Below are 20,500 nucleotides of genomic sequence, written 5' to 3'. Positions count from 1 at the left end.
TAGAAAATAAACAAACACTACAAAATATTTATAAACATGAATATAAAAAAATTATATTACTAATTTTTAAACTATCAGAAAATTTCAAACAAATTGATACGTATAAACCAATTATGATGGTTTTTTTTAAAGTTATAGTTCAGGATACAACCTCGATTAAAGTGTAGCAGGTTATAGAAGATTCTGCAATCAATATCAATAAATAACCTTTTCTAAAAATAAGCCATATTCAATGTTCAAATTAAATATTTGTTGGGTGCACACTGAATGCTAATTACTATATTTTTCAGCAATAATTGTATTTAATGAATTTATTAATCTGACATTGGTATATATAAAGGGTTTCATATCTGCCAAGATAGATACATAATTTTGTGAGAATAATGAGTCTTCGGAATTTTATAAACCTGATAGTGGTTTTAGTACTTCTAAATATCATCTTCGAGAATTATCATGGAGCTGAAGGAATGAATGATAGAATAATATCGAAAGAAGAAGACAAGGAGTTGGATAAAAAACTTAAGATTCTCAATAAACATCCCGTGAAATCCATTCAGGTAAGAAATATTTTATAGATTATTTTATTATCCATACATATTAGTCATCATGTATTATGTATTATGATACTTTTAAGGAAATACTAATCACAATCCTTATTTGGATTAAATATAAACAAGATTATACTTTTAAAGTTGTGTATTTCTTAATTTTAAAAATGACCAAACACAACACAAAAATATGAAAAACGTCAAAACCTAGTCATAACCCAAAAATAATTAGGCATCTTTTTATAATTACTATAACCGCGAGATTTCAGTTAGGGAATGTTAAAAAAAAATCTTAATCTAGTAGAGGAGAAGAAGGATTTTGGGGATTGAGAAGCATGGAAACAATCAAATACGGATTTAATTACATACAACATCACAAATAGTTAGCAGGCTATTTCACTTTGTTCTAATCTTATCTTAATCAGACTATGATCAAATCAAATTGACTAAAGAATCCTTCTTTCAATTTGATTCACCTTTAGGAATCAACGTTGATTCAATAAAAAAGAAAAAGAAATCATTCATTGCTAAATTTTTTTCAAGTGTGATTTGATCAATCCTAGCTTTGATTAATTTGGTTTTTTAAACGATTTCTTATGATTAACTAATGGTAGGGTTTGGGTGCAAAATTGTAAAGGTGGGATTTATGGATCCAGGGGATTTGTTGGAATTAGGTTTTCTTCGGCATGTTTGGTTCCCAAATCCCTGGAATCACTTTTCTAATAAATCTTGCATATGGAATTTGACCCCTCCCTCTAAGATTTGCTCGGAAACTTATCAAGGGATTTATGGACACACTTTTTTTTAATCCTACTCTTTTATTTATATACAATTTTAATTAAGATTATAAGGGTAATGCCAAACAACACATGGACTCCAAAATAAGAAGATTCTATGAATCCTAGGTATTTTAACTGAGTTACCAAACACACGAGGGATTTGCATGATTTCTAGAATTTGAAATCCCATGGGATTATAAATTCCTCGAAATAGTGAATTCTGCAACCAAACCCGTCATAAGTTCTTCTATCGATTTAGAAATATCAGTGTGTATCTAGTTGGATCTCGGGATATTGATGCTTCTTTGAGTCATTTATATTAATATATCTTAATAGAAAATCTACGACTATGACGGCTTGTCAGTGCAAGAGGGTGATAAAAGTGATTAAGGAAAATAATTTCATTAAATTGGTGGGAAACAAGATTCGTGAAATAAAAAGCCAGCATTGTTGGGTTGTACAAAAAAAATGGTAAAAACTAATTAGAATCTTATTTAACTCATTTTATATTATGAGCAATTGTTATAAACCACCATTCACTTACAATTCTTAGACTAGGTGAAGGAGTGATTTTCGTACCGTGAAGAAAGTAAATATAACATTAAGAGGATGATCCTCAATCACTTGGATAAAAAATCTTTCAATTTGAACCAGAATTTTCATTTCACAACCTTCCTCTAAGAGAATTTGTTTATGATAAGGGTTACATTTAACCAAAATACAGGTTACATCAAATTTTTTACTTTTACATCTTTTGTTAATTGTACCGGCTTCAGGCAGTGCTGATAAATCTTTTGTTTATGATAAATGTTTAAATAAGCATACACAATATAAAAAAGGATTTGTTTTTTGGATGTTTTGCTTGCCACCATATCAATAACTTAAAAACTTGATGATCTACAATCTAGATTTTACATAAGTTTTTTTGTGAATTCCTTGAAACCATTGTGTAATCGTCATAAAAAAAATCTCAATTATAATTTTGTATACAACTTCCACACAATAAAATATATTAGGTCCCTTTAACTCTTTTGTGTACCATTAGTCTTCTTTAATCTTAAATCAAACATAGTTAGACCACATGCAACAAAACATGCATATTCTTCTCATTACTATGCGATATTAGAATTAATATTCCCCAAACGATGTTCTTCTCCCAAGTGAAACCATGATAAACCATAACACTAAAGAAACACCTAATTAGGATAAATGATCATTGAAATGATTAGAATTCAAAACCTAATTAACATAAAAGAAATATGATCATCGAAATTAGTTGTGAAATAACAATGTGTGAAATCAATAATCGTCAAAATCCGACTAGAATGAGTAACCTAAACTTGTTTAGTAGAACCTCTCTATACCAATACTCTTGGGCATTCAAAAAACTTTTAATATACAAAAGTTATTAATGCAGAGAGGTATACATACAAAATGTGAAAATTATAAGTTCAGTGTATATTTTAATAATGATTAATGGTTGTATTAGATATACATATATTTTTAATGTTTCAACATAGATACATATGTGTAACTTGCAACTTGTAAGGCTACTAACAAATTTTTATAACTATAAATAGTATCAGGTCTAATAGAAGGAAATTCATCAAGGTGGTTGAAATGTCACCTTAATGATAGGAACAAAAGTTATATGAAAGATAAAAAAAAAAATTCTTCACAAGATCTTTGTTTCGCCAATATAATGTCGATATTGATACATGGAGGTAAATTCCATAAGACGTGAATTTAAATGTAGATGCTATTACTATTTATAAATGGCCTAAATTGGGACCATTATTTTTTATTAATATGTAGAGGTTATTAATATATGGAGTATTAATATATATGTGGATAAAATCAATTGAACCTTTAATAGAAATCTAAATTGAACTTCATATATATGTAGATGCTATTACATACTTCATGTTCAAATACATCAAAAACAAAAACCATAAATATATATACATATTGCATCTTGAGAATAGTAGCTCGTAATAACAGAAAAACCGTAAACAACCGGAGCACTTTGTGTCTTTCCATCTGTAACGTGACAATATATGAATAATATGTGTAAAAATATATATTATATATTATAAAATAACTCTGACATTCTAAGACTTGACCATTAAATTATATGTTTCTATAATGGAAAGAAATACATAACTACTCAAATTGATCAACTATGACCATCCATATAACTGTAGGTCATGGAGCTAAATAATCTCAATGTATACGCTCTAAAAATAAAATAAAATGGTGGGTCTCACAAAAAATCTATGGACCAACAAAAGAAAGTCTTGAAAAGAAATGCTTTAGGAAGAGATTTTTGACATTATATTTACCATTGTATGTATTTTGTATTAATTATTAGTAATTACTTGACTTCCTTGTACGACTAAACGCAAAACCTATTCTTTTTTTTTTAATAATTTGTCGGGTAAATTTAGCTTCTTTTTTATTTCTGGTTGTCTTAAACGATTACAGACAAAACTTGGTGATATATTCGACTGCATAAACATTTACAAACAATCGGCTTTCGATCATCCATTGCTACGAAATCACAAAATCCAGGTAACATTATTTATGTAAATTAGAATATCCTTTTATATATTTTAATCGAGTGGGATCGATTTTTCTATGTTGTTTACTCTTAGTATATATATTTTTTATATCCAATGGACCATATTAAAATTGTTTTGCAACATAATGTTTTTCAAAGAAAAAAATTAATGGGGTTAATAACATCAGCTTATTTTATATATAAACTATCTAATTATGATATTCTTTACTCTTCCATGATCGTTCTCACTTAAAGTTGGGTTATCAATCATACTAAGAATCATCCATGCATATGCCAAAGACTACTTGGTTTCAGGATGTTTATATGCATAACATACTTCTTCTTTTTTTTTGAAATATATTTTTTATTTTTTGTAAACATAAAAAGTAATTTAATTTTTTTTTCTCAACTTCTACCTAGAGAAAAAGAAGCGCCATAATTCCAACAATAGGAGATGACAAAATTATTTAGAAAAATCACGCTGAATTACTTTTATGCATCTATCTTTTAGATTAAAAGAATGAGGAAAATTAATATATCACCTTTTCTTATGTTTTTTTTTTTTTGAAGAGAGTACTAATTTTTATTTGTATGTAATGTAGGAATTTAATCCTGATTAATTATTTATTAATGTTTCTAGTTAAGTGAAGTAGTTTTGGTCATGTGATGTATTTTTGTACTATCTTTATGCATTTAGATGAAACCAAATCTGATTCAAGAACAACAAAACGATGTGCCTCTTTCTAATATGGTTTCAAGTATGGCGCGTTCTAAGCTTGATGGGTGCTCTTCAGAAACTGTTCCAATTCGTAGTTACACAAAGGAAGAACTGATAAACACAAAGTATCTCTCAAACCGGATACAACCTCGCCATGTAAGTTTTCATTTTTATAGTGAATTTTATTGGTTAGAGATTATGTCATGATTCAAATGAATATTTACAAACTACATATATTGCAATCATAAAATATTGTGTATTATTATTTTAATAAAAATTATTAAATGTACATTTCTCACACAGATTGTAGATGTTTACCAGAAAAATTGTTGCAATATTTACATGAATACAAGTCTCTTAAATTACCTTATCTTGTCCCTAAAATTTTCCTTTGTAGTATGTGTCAGTTCAATCTTTTGCAGAGAAGTTATACTATGGAGGTAAAGCTTCAATCTCTGTAGTAAATCCAAGGGTGGATGTAGACGAGTTTAGCACTGGTCAAATGTGGATACAAAAAGGTCTAGCTGAAGAACTAAATAGTATAGAATTCGGATGAGCTGTAAATCATCTTCAAACTTTCTAAAACTATTGTGTCACTATATTAAATTCGATAATATTCCTTGTCATATCATTATAATCTGTCTTGCTATTCAAAGCACAATAATGACAGACTTGAAATTATTTCCATGTGATTGAATGATAATAACATTACAATTAGATAGTTAGCTTTTACTTATTACCCATACAAATATTTTTTTTTTTTTTTCATTTTAGAGTGTTATACTCTTGTTTAATTAACATTGATAAAATTTCAGGTATAGCCTCAGTTATTTGGTGACAATCAAACTCGGGTGTTTGGTTTATGGACGGTTCGTAATTAATCTTTTTATTTTCGTCATTAAATTATATTTGAAAATTAATTATTGCAATAGATAGTTTCAAAAATAAAAATTTATTTATATGCTAGATAATTGTTGTTGATTATTGTGCAGGCTGATGGATTTAAAGAAACATGATGTTATAACATGCTTTGCGCAGGATTTGTACAAATCCATCCCGAGTACTTTTTCGGGGAACATATTGATGCAGGAACCTATGGAAAGGCTTTTCAAAGAGCATTTGATTTTTCAGTCCATCAGGATCCAGAAAGCGACAATTGGTGGTTCGTCAATGGCGTAGACAATGCAAAAATAGGATATTGGCCCAAAGAGATCTTTACTCATTTATCAACCAGTGCATCTGTGATTGGATATGGAGGGGTTGCTGGCGGAGATCCTGGGAAACCTACTCCTCCAATGGGATATGGGCATTTACCAATTTATGATTCTAGATATTCATGTTTTATTTAACAAGAAAGTTGTTGATGAATATCGAGGAAATTATGTGGACTTTGATAAATCAAAGGTGCAACTCAATCATGACGCAAAAACTAGTTGTTATGATCTCATTTTTATTGGGAGATCTCTCTTGCGTGGGTTAACAATGTTTTTTGGAGGACCGGGAGGTGACTGTTCTTAATTATGATCAATTATAACTAAGTGTGATACTTTCTAATAAAAAGGTTTTTCTCCTTTCGGTCTTTGTTTTGTTATATTTGGCAAAGTTGTTTACATGTGTGTTCGTTTAAATAAATTTTTTTATGAAGCATCGCAATTATTATTGATTTTTCTAATAAACTGCTTAATAGATTTGGTGAGATTTAAAACTTGAAATATGTTGGTAGCTCAAATATAATTAATTACAGTGGAAGTTAAAAGATGTACTATTTATCTTTGAACATTGTTGGTGTAAACGCGTACCACCTTGGTTTAATCATACTACTAGTATCCAACAATACTAAATTTGAAAGCCATGAAATCTTTTTTCTAAAACAAAAATTTACTATTTTTATTTGTATTCATTATGTAGGTAATTGAAAGAGTTTTTCAAATATATAAATTTTATAAAAAATCCGGTATATATTTCAAAAGATATTAAGTTTTCAAAAAATTTGATTATTTTAAAATAATGGTATTTATGTAAATATTTAAAAGATAAGGACAACTAAGTAATTTAGGAGGTCTCCTACCAAAAATACCTCTATTCTTAAGATGGAGTGAAAAGTTGCGTACCATGCAATTATAAGATCATTATTTGTACCCTCCCTCCAATCTATAACGGGATATCCTGTTGGAAAACTCCGACTTCCGACACACCACTGGCGTGCATAATCGTGAGGTCAGATTTTGCAGTAAATTTGATTTTACTGAAGATATATTCATTGATTTGTTTTTCCAGAAACTGGACAGACTTTTACCACTAAACTGTCCAAGTCATCACTTCTCCCTTCTGCAAAAGCTTTGACCCTTCCATGAGACATCAATGCCAAGTTACCTGTTTATAACTTCCAAAATCTTCAGAAGCAAAACCATCTTGTAAACAGGATCCCACTTCTCCAGATTATATAGAAGTTCAACTGTTCAGAATACCAGAGAGACACAGGAAATTCTGATAAAACTCCCCTGAACTACTTTCCTTTACTTCGGCAGCCTTTTGAAATGTTATGCTATATGCTTAGGCCCATAAGTTTTTTCCTGCAATCATATCATTTTCTTCCTTCACTTGTAATTGACGAATTCCTTGATAGAGGGTCTTTCAATCATGAATCTAACTCTCTTCCATCCAAGGAAAAAATCCATTCCTTCACTAACGTGAACGTCAATAAGAGATCTCGTTAACCACCAGGCTGTAATGTCACACTAGCAACACGTCATCATCGTCTGCTACCAATGCCATCTTTTAATACATTTATTATCTGCAATTCATTCCTGGTATGTTAACGATCAGAATTAATACTATACACGATATAGTTACATGTATATCTCTAGCAACATAGAAGCCAGTAATCACAATAGATGTATTAATTAAGTAGTTATGGGTTGACATAGATTCCCAAAAATTTGTTAATCCTCTTATTTTGATACATCTATCATTAGCTTAGTAAGTACTGGTTGTGGTATAGACGGAGGCAGTCTCTCTATGGGACTTGTGGGAGCAAAAGAAGTAATGCTTTACTGAAAGATGTTAAAGTATTATTTCAATTTTTATCTTTTGTAAGGAAATTATAATGTATTTGTAATCGACCTAACTTGACTGAAAAGTGTTCAGTGTTTGCCTTCGCATGACCAAATATTAAGATGGATATACAACATAAATTTCTATTAAAGCTCACCTTCGAAAGATTATCAATCTTGTTGAGGTACACAAAGTCATCCTTCGGCTTTGAGCTTTCTTTGTTCGCATTCGCTGTGGTTGCAAGTCTTGCTGCTGTGGCTTGGCTCTTTGACAAATGTGAAGAAAAAACATGAAAAAAACCTTCTCCCTTATGAGACCTAACACTTCAGTTATTGCATCATTCTCAGTCCAACACGGATACGTCAGCACTTCGGCAAGCCTCTCTCTCTTCTCTTGGGCTCTTCACTTCTTCTTGCAAACATTACAAAGGAAGAATCAAAAACACCATCCAAAAGCATACGTAGTATCAGCAAAGCCACTTAACCCCCACATACACTCACATATCTTTCAGCTGCACGCAAATATATGACTCCATCTTTTCCTTTAAAATCCTCCATCCAACTGCCAGGACGCCCATTCACAACCACTCCATCTTATAATTGCCACAGTCTGTCCATTTCGAAAATAAATGATTAAGATTCAGTAACAACAAAACCAACTCAATTCAACTTGCGAAAAAAGGTCAAGCAGAGTTCTTACAAGGTTATAAAACTTCTGTGCGTATGAATATTCCCTAATACTGTGTCAAACTGATTTCTTCTTGCAATTTTCTTTGTGCAACATGGTTTTTTTGGAAAACCAGGTTTCTGTTCGTTATCGGCAAACCCACTCCATAAAGCAGGCTGGTATTGCTTTCAATTTTTTCTTCAGTGGTAACTTCGCTTACCCATTCGTTAATCCGGAAAGAGGGGAGGCTGCACTGTTTTGTGAGTAACAGAGTAAATTATGTTGTCTATCAGTTGCTCCCAGATTTGATGACCCAAGGTTAATTCTCTATGGGTATGTTTATCTCATTGCGGAAGTCATCTGCCAAAATGATTAAAAGTTTAAAACTCACTGAGACTTAACCAGCAGTAACTCTTTAGGGACGTGAGTTTAAGTTAACGTGGAAAAGAAGTATGAAAACTTTTGCGTTTTTACACCCACAGAGAAAAAACTCATAATCCTTTGAAGGCGTGGTTTTAAGTTGGCTGTGACAGACATGTCTAATTCGGACATGACTTTCACAACCAACTTAAAGCCACGTCCCAAAAGGGTATCACGAATTTTTCTCTGTAAGAGTAGAAACACATAAACATTCATCGGATTCCATATTCAATGTGGATTATATGGCTGTGACAGACATGTCTAATCGATATTCAATGTTGTTACAGACTTAAGTATCCGCATTCCCGAAGGCACCCCTCTCTTTCAAGAGGATTCGCGACATGAGATAGTTTCTTGACATGGATGATTAATTTTAATGAACAATGGATCATGGTACTTCCATCTTTTGGGATTTAGTACCTGATACATTATCTATAAACTATGGATCCCCTCTTTCCCTAACTCTCCTCAGGCATAAGCCAGTTCAGTAAGTGGACGATTATGATAGGATAAAATGCCGTTCGAGTACAAACACTTCACTGCAAGTGTACCATTATATGCCCATTTACCTACGAATGGGTCTACCCTAAACATTTAACACCATAATGGCACTATTAACTGGATTGACCGTCTTTATCAGCTCCTCCAAAACCGTCTCACTCACATAGTATGTGCCCGTTTCCTAAGATGAACAGTGGGCCTCTTTTTGGGTGGCTTGAGTCTCATCCCATGTGAGTGGGCGGTTTTAGAGGAATTCAAGGAAGTCAATCTGTTTAGAAATTTTTATTAGAAAATTCTGGGCACCGAGTTACTTTTCATTGCACTGCTATGATTTTCATGCAAGACCTATTTCCAAAAAGGTTCATGATTCGTTGATGCACAAATTGAGAAGACTCGATCAAACTAGTCTGATTTATGGAAATGGTGGGTCTCAAACGAAAACCATGACACCCACTAGACATATACTAGAAATATCAGCAAAGGGGTGAAACAAATGCACGACATGATGACACCCCTAGATCTCCAGTGGGGAAGGATACCATGTCACATCCCTGCATTTATCCCATCCCATTTGTCCCACCTCTTGTCAGGCTATAATGTGTTAGTGTCCGAGTGAGAAATCTCAGCATGGCAAGCATTTTTCCTATGTCTATACACTGCAAAACAGCTTTAACTAGTCTAACAACAACTGCAACCTCTAAAACAGTGGCTAGGATAATTAACTCCAAGGTCCAAAGATAAATTCTATGATTAACTCGTTCTATGTTCAACTGTGGCTGTCGGGAATGATTTGAGAATGAACTTGATTACACGTAATCACAGTTCCAGAGTGATTACTTCAAAAGATTCATCGTTTCTCCCAAATTGAGCCCTGTGAGTCCTGTTCTAGATCTATTCCACATCTACAGGATTGTCCGTGAATCTATAAATTGTATTCATGGTGGATGAATCTCATCTACTGGAATTTAGATATGTGGTAAAATAATGTCTAAAACTAGTACCCATATATCGTGGGTGACGCTGGGTTTCATTTTAGCTTCAAGGCAAAGTTCTGGAATTTTGCCTTGCATTTCTAGGCTTATTATTCATCTGGGTAAGCTAAGAAAACCTCAAATTATGCAAATCATGAACGAATCTATGGGAAAACAGAAAACAAAATTGTAAGGTCCATATGTACAGGTGATAGCAGTGGAATTGAAGATTAATGTACTTCTACACCTATCAAGAAAGATCTTCGGGAAGTGGTTTAAAGTTGGTTTCGCAGCCAACTTAAAGCCACGCCCAAACAGGACATCACGAAATCTCTACCGGTAGGCGTAAAAAGACTTAAATCTTCACCAGATTCTAGCAAATCCTTTCACTTCTCCCCTGTTCAAAGTTGTGGATTATAGAGCAGCAGAAACGAATCCAACTGTTACAGACTTATGAGATGGTTTTTGATATGGATGATTAAGGTCCATATGTACAGGTGATAGCAGTGGAATTGAAGATTAATGTACTTCTACACCTATCAAGAAAGATCTTTGGGAAGTGGTTTAAAGTTGGTTTTGCAGCCAACTTAAAGCCACGCCCGAACAGGACATCACGAAATCTCTACTGGTAGGCGTAAAAAGACTTAAATCTTCACCAGATTCTAGCAAATCCTTTCACTTCACCCCTGTTCAAAGTTGTGGATTATAGAGCAGCAGAAACGAATCCAACGGTTACAGACTTATGAGATGGTTTTTGATATGGATGATTAAAGAAACTTTGTAAACGAAACTGATATAATGACCGAGGGTCGAGTCCCACGGGTTATCCCAACCCTCATAGAAGAAAACCAACACCCCTTAAATACCCATGTTAATCCACAGGTTGTGGGGGGGCGAGCAAGGGTCAGTTTCTGTGATGGTCAGGATAGCTTGTGGGACCCGACCCCAGGTAACGAAGCAGTACTGCTCTGTAAACTAGCGACTTATCTTATGACAAATCATGGCAGTTCCAGCTTTTGGGATTCAGTAAGCTGATGGTCAACTATTCTCCTCTTGCATAAGCCAGTTCCCTGAGTGGACATTTGATAAGTTACAATTACAAAAGCTTCACTGCAAGGATACTACAGGCTCACACTAGACGGACTGTAAGCCAAGTAGTATTTCTTCCCTATCAAATCCAAGGGAAGTTTTAAAGACGAGATGGCTACATAAACTCTAGCTTATGAAAAAGTTAGGTACTGATGGGGGAGACCTCTAATACAGCTTCAGACCGTCAATAAGCACAGCCATCTCAAAAAAAACATTCAATAATAAAATCCACTATAGGATGGTGCTTAAAACATCTTTACCAAACATGCTTGGCAGTTGGCATCAAGACCCGGCTTTCGTATAGGGTGTTTGATTCTCTATCTATGCATACTTAATCAAACACTATAGCCTAAATTAAGCAATGACGAACCATTTTAGAAAATGGTGGATCTCAAACAAAAGTAATAACGGTCTAGCAGTATGTAAACTAGCTAGATATACTCCAAGGTCCAAGGATAAGGTTTGTAATACTGGGCAGGGATTTGAGAATGAAACTGATTTGAGGTTTAACCTCAGATCCAGCAAGATCTTTGAGAAAATTCAATTCATTTCTTCCCAAATTGAGCCATGTTAGTCTAATGTAAAATTGGATTGCCCACAAATCTAAACAATTGGATTTGTGGTGGATGTATCACATCTATTGAACTCCGCAATCTGCAGACACAACATTAGCGACTAGTGTCTAAAACTAGAACCCATTTCTAGGCATATTATCATCTGGGTGTAAGAGGTGAGCAAAGAAAAACTCAAATTTTGCAAACAGTGATGCTAGACGTACCGGGAAGAAACCCCGAGATTTCTCCCGACTCTTACAGTTTTATAGGCGCTACACCCCGACGAGATTAACAAGCACTTTATGGGTGATGGGTCCTATGAAGCTGTGAGATTCAGGAGAAAAGTCGGGATTTCTCCTTCGGTAGATCTCGATTATTGTTATGTAAATCATGGAGGAATCTATGATGAGACAATAAAATAGTGTGGGGTACATACAGTCCAGGAAACAGGTACCGGGTACATACAGTCCAAGCATCTGGTTCTCTACATAATAAACGACCGATCACCTCCCCAGTAAATACATTGAGACCTGTTAACGGAAGTACCTAAAAGCCAAAAGGGTAAGGTTTAGTCAAAACTTTTGATATGGTGGAAGTATGTCCACTGGCTAGAATCTGATTCAACTAAACAAACTAGAAATTAAAAAAGGCTCACAACATTTGTTAGAATGTACTTAATAAATATCAGATTTAAAAGCTTCCACTTGCCTCAAAATTCCAGAATTCATAGTGGCACTGGCATCCACGATCAACGAAATTTTCCAAGTTGGCGGTATTTACCTAGCAAAACATACACGAACATGAATTTGGGGTTTTTCTTGAAGGATGTAAAACAACAGCAATATAGTAATAACCATTCTAAATCTTGGCTGGATGTAAGCATAGGGTAATCTGGATAACCAGGTAAATTAAAATCTAAACAAAGAGCATCAATTTTTGTATTCCTGAAATAGGATGCAAATATAGGACTCAGAATTCTCGTTCTATCAACAAGAGTCTGAGAGCCTGAAACTCTAGCAGAACCTATCCATGCCTAGGATAAAGTGACTGGATATCATGTATATTGAGATCCTATAACCAACATATGTAACATAATTTAGTATTATGAAAAATTCAACATATTTGGAAAGTGGCTGCACTAATAAGTTAAAAGCTTAACTATTTTTTTTTAAAGAAAATACCTGATCCAGAGCAAGCTTATAAAAAGCTTTGGATAGGTGAAGGTCTATCTCGAAGTGCCTTGGAAACAACCTTCCCCATAAGGACAAATCTCTTTAACACCTCAGAAAACATAACCCCATTTGACTATTCCACCTTAGCTGACCATGGATGACGCAAAAAGTCAGGTTTCTACATTTTAACCTGAACTGGAGAAACTGCGACCTTTATCCAGATACCCAAGCCTAACTTCTGAAATTTGTGACTAACCAAAGTATAGAACTCTAGAATTGGACCCAGACCTGTACTGACCTCTTCACTGTCTTCCTCTTTCGGCTGAAACATTTTGATGGGCGCAAGCATCCATCATTTGTGCAGCAGAGTTTAAAAAATGTTGAAGATTGAAATAGTGGAGAACGGAGTACTGTCAGTAAGAAGTTTTTATTCCTTTCTTCAAAACTAAATAGAAAGGAGCATTCAGCCATTAGTTGGCTGCACCATGATGGCATTGCACCGGCAGATGCAGTCAAAGGGCTTACCATTTTCTTTTCTAGACTTTCAGTCAGTTTACTGCTTACAAAATCACTCTGCGAGACTGGACAGACTGTTACTAAACTGTCTAAGTCATCACTTCTCCCTTCTGCAAAAGCTTTGACCCTTTCATGAGACATCAATGACGTACAAGTTTACTTGTTTATCACTTCCCAAATCTACAGAGGCAAAACTATCTCGTAAACAGGATCCACCTTCTCCGGATTATACAGAAGCTCAACTGTCAGCATACCAGAGAGACACAGGAAATTCTGATAAAACTCCCGTGAGTAACTTTGCATAACAGAAACTTGAGTTCCAACAAGGCAGTTGTCAGTGCTACTTTCCTTTACTTAGGCAGCCTTCTTAAATGTTATACCATATACTTAGGCCCAGAGTTTTTTCCTGCAATTAGATCATTTTCCTCCTTCACTTGTAATTGAAGAATTGCTTGATAGACGGTCGGTCAATCTTGAATCTAACTCTCTTCCATCCAAGGGAAATATCCATTCCTCCACTAACTTGAACATCAATATCAAGATCTCGTAAAGCACCAGGCTGTAATGTCACACTAGAAACACCGTCATCATCGTCTACTACCGCTGCCATCTTTTAATACATTTTATATCTGCAATTTCATAACTGGAACATTAATCATCGCAACTAATACTGCATACTAGTTACATGTATATCTCCAGCAACACAGAAACTAGCAATTACAATAGATGTACTAGTTAAAGTAATTATGGGTTGACATAATTTCCCATAAATTTGTTAGTCCTCTTACTTTGATATATCTTTCATTAGCTTGAGTGCTATAATTAAGTACTTGTTGTGGTATAGATGTTGTTGTGGTATAATTAAGTACTTGAGTGCTATAATTAATACTGCATATTAGTTGTTGGAAGCAAAAGAAGTAATGCTTTACTGAAAGATGTTAAAGTGTTATTCCAATTTCCAGCTTTTGTAATTCCATTCCAGGATATTGCCCAATTGACGTTACTTGACTGAAAAGTGTTAAGTGTTTGCCTTTGCATGACTTTTACTTTCTCCAACAACTTGTTCTACATCTTTAACGTATCTATAGTATAAACTGATCTAGTAGCTCACCTTCGAAAGATTATTAATCTTCTCGAACAACACAGTCATCATTCGGCTTTGGTCCATCACTTGAGCTTCCTTTGTTCGCACTCACTGTGGTTGCAAGCCTTGCTGCTGTTGCGTGGCTCTTTGACGAATGTGAAGAAAAAACACGGAAAGAAACATTTTCCCTTCTGAGGCCAGATACTTCCATTGTGCAAGAATCGCCCACAAATTTTCCTGCAGTTATTGCATCGTTCTCAAAGTCCAACCTGGATATGACAGCGGCTTCGGCAAGCCTCTTTCTCTTCTCATGGGCTCTTCACTTCTTCCTGCAAACATTACGAAGGAAGAATCAAAAACACCATATCTGTATCAGCAAAACCACGTAAGCCCCATATACACTCACATATTTTTCAGCTGCACTAGAACATATGATTCCATATTTTCCTTTATGGCCCTCCATCCAGCTTCCAGGACGCCTATCTACAACCCACTCCATCTTTTATCTGCGGTAGTCATCCATTTGGAAAATAAATGATTAAGTTTCAGTGACAATAGCACAAACTCAATTCAACTTGCGAAAAAGGGTCAAACAGAGTACAGAGTACTTACAAGGTTATAACACTTTAGTGAATGTTTCCCAAGAGTGTGTTGGACTGATTTCTTCTTGCAATTTTCTATATGCGACATGTTTTTCCTGGAAAACCAGGTTTATGTTTGTTCTCAACAAACCCGGTGGCACCCTTCAGGAATTGCTTTCAATTTATCTTCAGTGGTAACTTTGCCCCTGAGAAGTGTCTTTCTTATCCCATGTTTGAATGTTCTAAACTTCTACCATCAAAGATTTACTTCTAAAATCAAGCAGACAAACTTAATTTCTCCTTCTCGAGCAACATAATCTCCCTAATTAGTCTACATAAGTAAAGTAATTTCAGTTCAGTACAAACACAAAATAAATCCCTAGCAAATAATATACCAATTTCACGATCTAAGCAAAACCCAGTTCTAAACTCAATCAAAATTGACTGATATTATATATATATATATATATATATATATATATATATATATATATATAGGTCGAGATATCTAACATTTACAAAAACAAAAACAAAAAACCTAATATTTGCAATCATCTTTCTCCAAATTCATATAACAGGACTAACTATCAATTCATTTAGAAGAAAAAGATAACTCATAATCACTTACCTCCTCATTAAAGAAGAAGACAACCCATGAAATTTATCATCACTAGAATCAACTCTGGAGTCTGGACGAGACCACCTTTTCATTGTCATTCAGATTTTAGGTCAAATCGATCGGAATGAGTAATCGAAAACATAATTAAAAACCTAAAACTTACAGAATTCAGACTAAGGTTTCGTTTTAATGGCTTAATTTCGAACTGAAATTATTGCACTCTCAGCCTCGGGGAGTGTTAATGGGGGAACGAACGAAGAAGAGCTGTTGCGAGGCGTGGAGAGATGCAATCGGGGTAGGTGAAGCTAAGTAACAGCCGGAGTGCTTACTCCTCCGATCCACGTCATCAAACTTTTTTGATTTTGGCTTTTCGTCCAATTTTGTGCACACTCCTTTAAAGAGTGTGCACATAACAAAATTATCCTATTGGTTGATTCAAAACAAACATTATCTATCAGAACTAGTCATAAAAACTCAAGGTGACCAAACTTGTGGTATAAAAACCCCATTCAAATGTTGAGATCCATTAAAACTCCATCTTAAACAAACTTGATACAAAAATCCCAAATTTTTAAAAATCGATACAAAACCGCAAATTTCAAAATTGGTTTCATCATATTCTATGATGTTTCATCAAATTTTCATCAAATTCTTTGGGGTTTTTGTGTTACTTTTGTTTTGATGGGGTTTTTGTGTTACTTTTGTTTTGATGGGTTTTTTGTGGATGGGTAGTGACACCTTTGGGGTTATAACTCGCTGACCGCTATCTATAATCATATTAAGCTCTAAAAAACCAAGCTGATACTATTTGAGCTACAAAAACACTAGCCATATTATTTGGCACACATAAAATCCATATCCGGTAAAATTGAAACAAAAACCCCATTTCCATTTAAAAGTTTTAAATTTAGTTTTTATTAACTTTTATAATCTCAATCCTGCCCTGCACTGTATGTATCTTTCTTATCCTCTCGTTTCATAGTTTCATTTCTTTTTGCTTCTCCCCTATCACCAGCAACTCCTCCGACCGCTGCACCACCACTAAACCACTATTTCCTGATCTGCCAGGAACACCTCGGTTTCTTCCTGCTCCTCCCTCACCAACACCTCTTTCTGTTTTTCCCCATTACCATTTCAGATCGCCACCAACATCACCTCCGTCGCCACAAAACCCAAACGATGTTCAGATCTGACATCAACAACACCTCAGTCTCTTCCTCCTCCTCCCCCACCATCATCACCAGAAGCATCTCACCTTTCTACTCTGACAGCACCACCAAATCCCCTACCAAGCCCCGATTCTTTACCAACAACTGCTTTCTCCTGATTGATCTCATGGTGGAGATGAACCATCGACGGTGATTGGAATTCAAGTTCATCTGCTTGTTTTGGGAGAAATAATGAATTTTATAATGGTAATTTGAAGTTTTTAAGTTTAAATATTTTAATCATTTTACTAGTTCAATAATTGAATTTGATACCAGCTCTCATTTTGTTGGAAATTTTGTTGGTTTTGATTCTTGAGTATTTGATGTTTTTAGGTTAGTTTACAAGTTACAGACAAAATTCGGGACAGTAGCTTTATGTGGTTAGCTTAGTAACATTGGGGTTATAAAACATTTGGGGAATTTGATGTGTTTAGGTTAGCTTACAAGTAACTTTTTTTCTTTTGCGTGTGGATTTATGTTGCGGGATAAGGTTCTGATGCAACGATTACGAGAGAGTGAACACAAATTGGGGCATTTAATGCCAATAGATGACGCCAATGGTAGATCTCTGCGGCTTCAATCAAAGGCCACATAATTAGAGAGGTAAATTATCTTAAACATTGGAATTTTGATGACATAGGTCTTTTATGCATCTAGATAATTCAACAAAAAGGGTTGGCTTCTAGTTATAGTGTGACAAACTGGAAAGGAAGTAAATGTTTATGATGCGTAAATTGTATGTGTCTGTTGTTGTTGTTAAAACAATTTCCCCAATATGATTATGTTAGTGTTTTATTTTGTGTTAGTGTTTCATTCTGTTGAAGCTAATTTTTGTCTCATCTAATTTTTTGTTAGTTTTTGTCGACGAAACCAATCTTTTTGGTGAGATGATTATTTTGTTTTGCTGAAACCAGATTTGGTTTCATCTATTTTTATATCTTGGTTTTGAGTTTACGTCGATGAAACCAATCTTGTTGGTTATACTTCGAAGACTACAATATTAACTTAGGAGTTATTTATGAGCATTTTTATTTGTTGCAGGATTTGATCAATGAGAAATTTATGAGTATGTTTGTTTGCTGCAGGATTTAACCAATGAGGAGGACGACTTGTTGAAAGGCTTTAAGAATGAACAGGGTGAGGAAGCGTATATTTTCATTTGTAAATTGCTTCTCTTTTAGGACTTTTGTTGAGTTTCTTATCAAAGATATTGACTTGTTAACTTTATGTCTTTTTTTGTTTATCCCCATCATGTATCGGCTGCCAAAGAAAGCGAAATTTGTGTTAGACTAAAACACCGCTGTCACTGTGGGTAGGGCCGACCGTGGAAAAACAATACATGGCTATAATAAGATGTAAAAGAAAATTTGATATCCTGGAGATAATACACTCGTTACAGTGGCACGGCGTAGCGCTATGTGCTTGCCGCCTAAACACTATTGCATGAAAATGATAAGCACCATTTATCACTCGTTACAGTGCATTTGTTATTTCGGGTTTTAAACCAAAATATGTACCATCATATGTTGAGTTCACATATATATCGATTAATAGTGGGATATAGTAGGATATACAGTACCATTTATGCGTGTCTCACTGATGCCTCATTAAGCTTGGTGGCACAACTACAAACGCATGCTTAGCAAGTGTCTACTGTGTAAGGGCGGCTGGGGTAATCTGACCTTGAAATCCAGAATCTTACAAACTTCACTCGCTCTCTACCTCTATTTGTCTTTTCATTCGCAACTCCAAGGCGATTTTGCATCTTCTACCACTACTAACAACAACCCCTTCACAAATTGATAATGATCAAGTCGATATTGTTAGGGATATATGATCTGCTTTTTTGAAATTTTTTTGTTTGTTTTGGTGGTGGGAAACGAGGGGTTGGTTATGACTCGAAGAAATAGTGGTGGTGGTGGTGTAGGAGGGTTAGGGTTATGACAGTCAGAAGGGGTATCGAGGAGGAATGGACGATGCGTTTGATATTAGAAATCAGAACACACATATATATATGCCCCTGGTTCCTGAGAATAAAATTTGTAGTAATGAAAGTAGATTTGCTGGCCTTGTAAGATAAACATTTCCAAGGTTTCTGTAACCGTAACTCTTTGCATCAACAATTGTTGTTTTTCAGGTAATCCAGCTACCAAGAACATTTCGAAGGTTTCTACCGGGATTATGACGTCAGCAGCAGCAGCTCTGACGTTTTCTGGCGAAGAAAGCCGAGATCTAGCTTGCCGGAGCGATCGGATTATCATCAACGACGAGATCTAATTGGACAAGATAAGAAAGATGGAATTGAAGGTGATCAAGCAACGAACGGCGGTGATGACACGGAGGTTGTGGTGGTCGTAAACTCAAATTTCAATCGGGAGATGAGAATTTGATGATGAGTCCCTAATTCCAGTCGGGAAAAAAGTTAATAAACTCAAAACCGAAGTTGTTTCTCTTTGTGAACTCATATTTAGGCTTTTATATGGTGGTTTTTGGTGGTTGTTACGGTGGTGGTGGTGAAGAAATAAATGGTGTATGAATTTGTTGGTGGCGGTGGATTTGTTGGTGGAGCTCGTTACGGTGGTGCGGATGTTGAAGAACCGGATGATAATGATATAAATTTGATTTTGGCGGTGGTGCTGGTGCTGGTTACAGTGGTGGCAATTGGAGCACAGCTTTGAATGGGTTCTCAATCGATAATGAGAAACACCAAAAATAATTCTTTTTATTCATGTACATTAGGGTTACATGCTACATTATAGGAAAGAATCTCCTAAGGTTAATGACAGAATATATGCAAATATACTCGAGAATACAGTGTGCACATCATGTGCACATACGTAAAACAGCGTGTGCACATATTCAGACAGTTGTCCTAACATTCCCCCTCGTTCCATGCGGGTGTTGGCAAACAGTAAGCAAGGAACGCAAAGATAGAAAGCGATCTTTAGGCAGAGCCTTAGTGAATATATCAGCAAGCTGGTTCGTCGAGGAAACAAAGCGAACGATAAGTTGTCCCTTCTGAACACGTTCTCGAACAAAATGGTAGTCTATCTCAATATGTTTGGTTCTGCCATGAAAAATAGGGTTCATAGTTAAGTAGTTTGCACCTAAGTTGTCACACCACAGAACCGGAGGAGTACGAATGGGAGTCCTTAATTCTTGAAGAAGAGACTCAACCCACATGAGTTCAGCTGTAGCAGTTGCCAGTCCACGGTATTCAGATTCCGTGCTGGATTTAGACACTGTCTTCTGTTTTCGTGAACTCCAGGAGATGATGTTAGGGCCAAGGAAAACACAGTAGCCACTTGTAGAAACGATCCGTAGGATCACCTGCCCAGTCCGCATCAGTGTAAGCTGAGAAGGTGAGTTGCAGAGAAGAACCTCGTCGAAGAAATATACCATGAGTAGACGTATCCTGTAAGTATCGAAGAATTCTTTTCACAAGAAGGAGATGTGCAGT

General features: G+C 35.0%; 1 protein-coding gene and 2 long non-coding RNA genes across 9 annotated transcripts; 1 reads left to right on the top strand and 2 right to left on the bottom strand.

Annotated features, from left to right (window-relative positions):
* The first annotated feature begins 389 nt into the window (after positions 1-389).
* LOC113332507 lies at positions 390-6,517 on the top strand. Of its 2 annotated transcripts, none has more exons than XM_026579048.1 (4): positions 390-557; positions 3,812-3,898; positions 4,585-4,761; positions 5,421-6,517. In XM_026579048.1, the coding sequence occupies exons 1-4, from the start codon at positions 468-470 to the stop codon at positions 5,424-5,426; spliced, it is 360 nt and encodes a 119-aa protein (XP_026434833.1). In that variant the 5' UTR covers positions 390-467; the 3' UTR covers positions 5,427-6,517. The 2 variants fall into 2 exon arrangements, with proteins under 2 accessions (XP_026434833.1, XP_026434831.1); XM_026579046.1 differs by having other exon boundaries at positions 5,003-6,517.
* Positions 3,237-12,406, bottom strand: LOC113332509. 5 transcript variants are annotated; one of them, XR_003351546.1, is made up of 5 exons: positions 12,297-12,406; positions 8,359-8,685; positions 7,817-8,268; positions 6,717-7,399; positions 3,237-3,367 (listed from the first exon to the last, which is right to left on the bottom strand). It is a non-coding gene; the product is annotated as an uncharacterized LOC113332509 (long non-coding RNA). The 5 variants fall into 5 exon arrangements; XR_003351548.1 differs by lacking the exon at positions 3,237-3,367 and having other exon boundaries at positions 6,714-7,399; positions 7,817-8,070; positions 8,160-8,268; XR_003351547.1 differs by lacking the exon at positions 3,237-3,367 and having other exon boundaries at positions 6,714-7,399; positions 7,817-8,067; positions 8,160-8,268.
* Positions 12,407-12,567: 161 nt separating this feature from the next.
* Positions 12,568-16,096, bottom strand: LOC113332508. Of its 2 annotated transcripts, XR_003351544.1 has the most exons (7): positions 15,842-16,096; positions 15,245-15,544; positions 15,039-15,138; positions 14,660-14,961; positions 13,331-14,177; positions 13,042-13,179; positions 12,568-12,640 (listed from the first exon to the last, which is right to left on the bottom strand). It is a non-coding gene; the product is annotated as an uncharacterized LOC113332508 (long non-coding RNA). The 2 variants fall into 2 exon arrangements; XR_003351543.1 differs by having other exon boundaries at positions 13,042-14,177.
* Positions 16,097-20,500: the final 4,404 nt, after the last annotated feature.

Source organism: Papaver somniferum, unplaced genomic scaffold (genome assembly GCF_003573695.1).
Source record: "Papaver somniferum cultivar HN1 unplaced genomic scaffold, ASM357369v1 unplaced-scaffold_131, whole genome shotgun sequence".
Taxonomy (NCBI): domain Eukaryota; kingdom Viridiplantae; phylum Streptophyta; class Magnoliopsida; order Ranunculales; family Papaveraceae; genus Papaver; species Papaver somniferum.
Note: the sequence above shows the minus strand (reverse complement) of the source record. Positions and strands in the feature narration are given on the sequence as shown.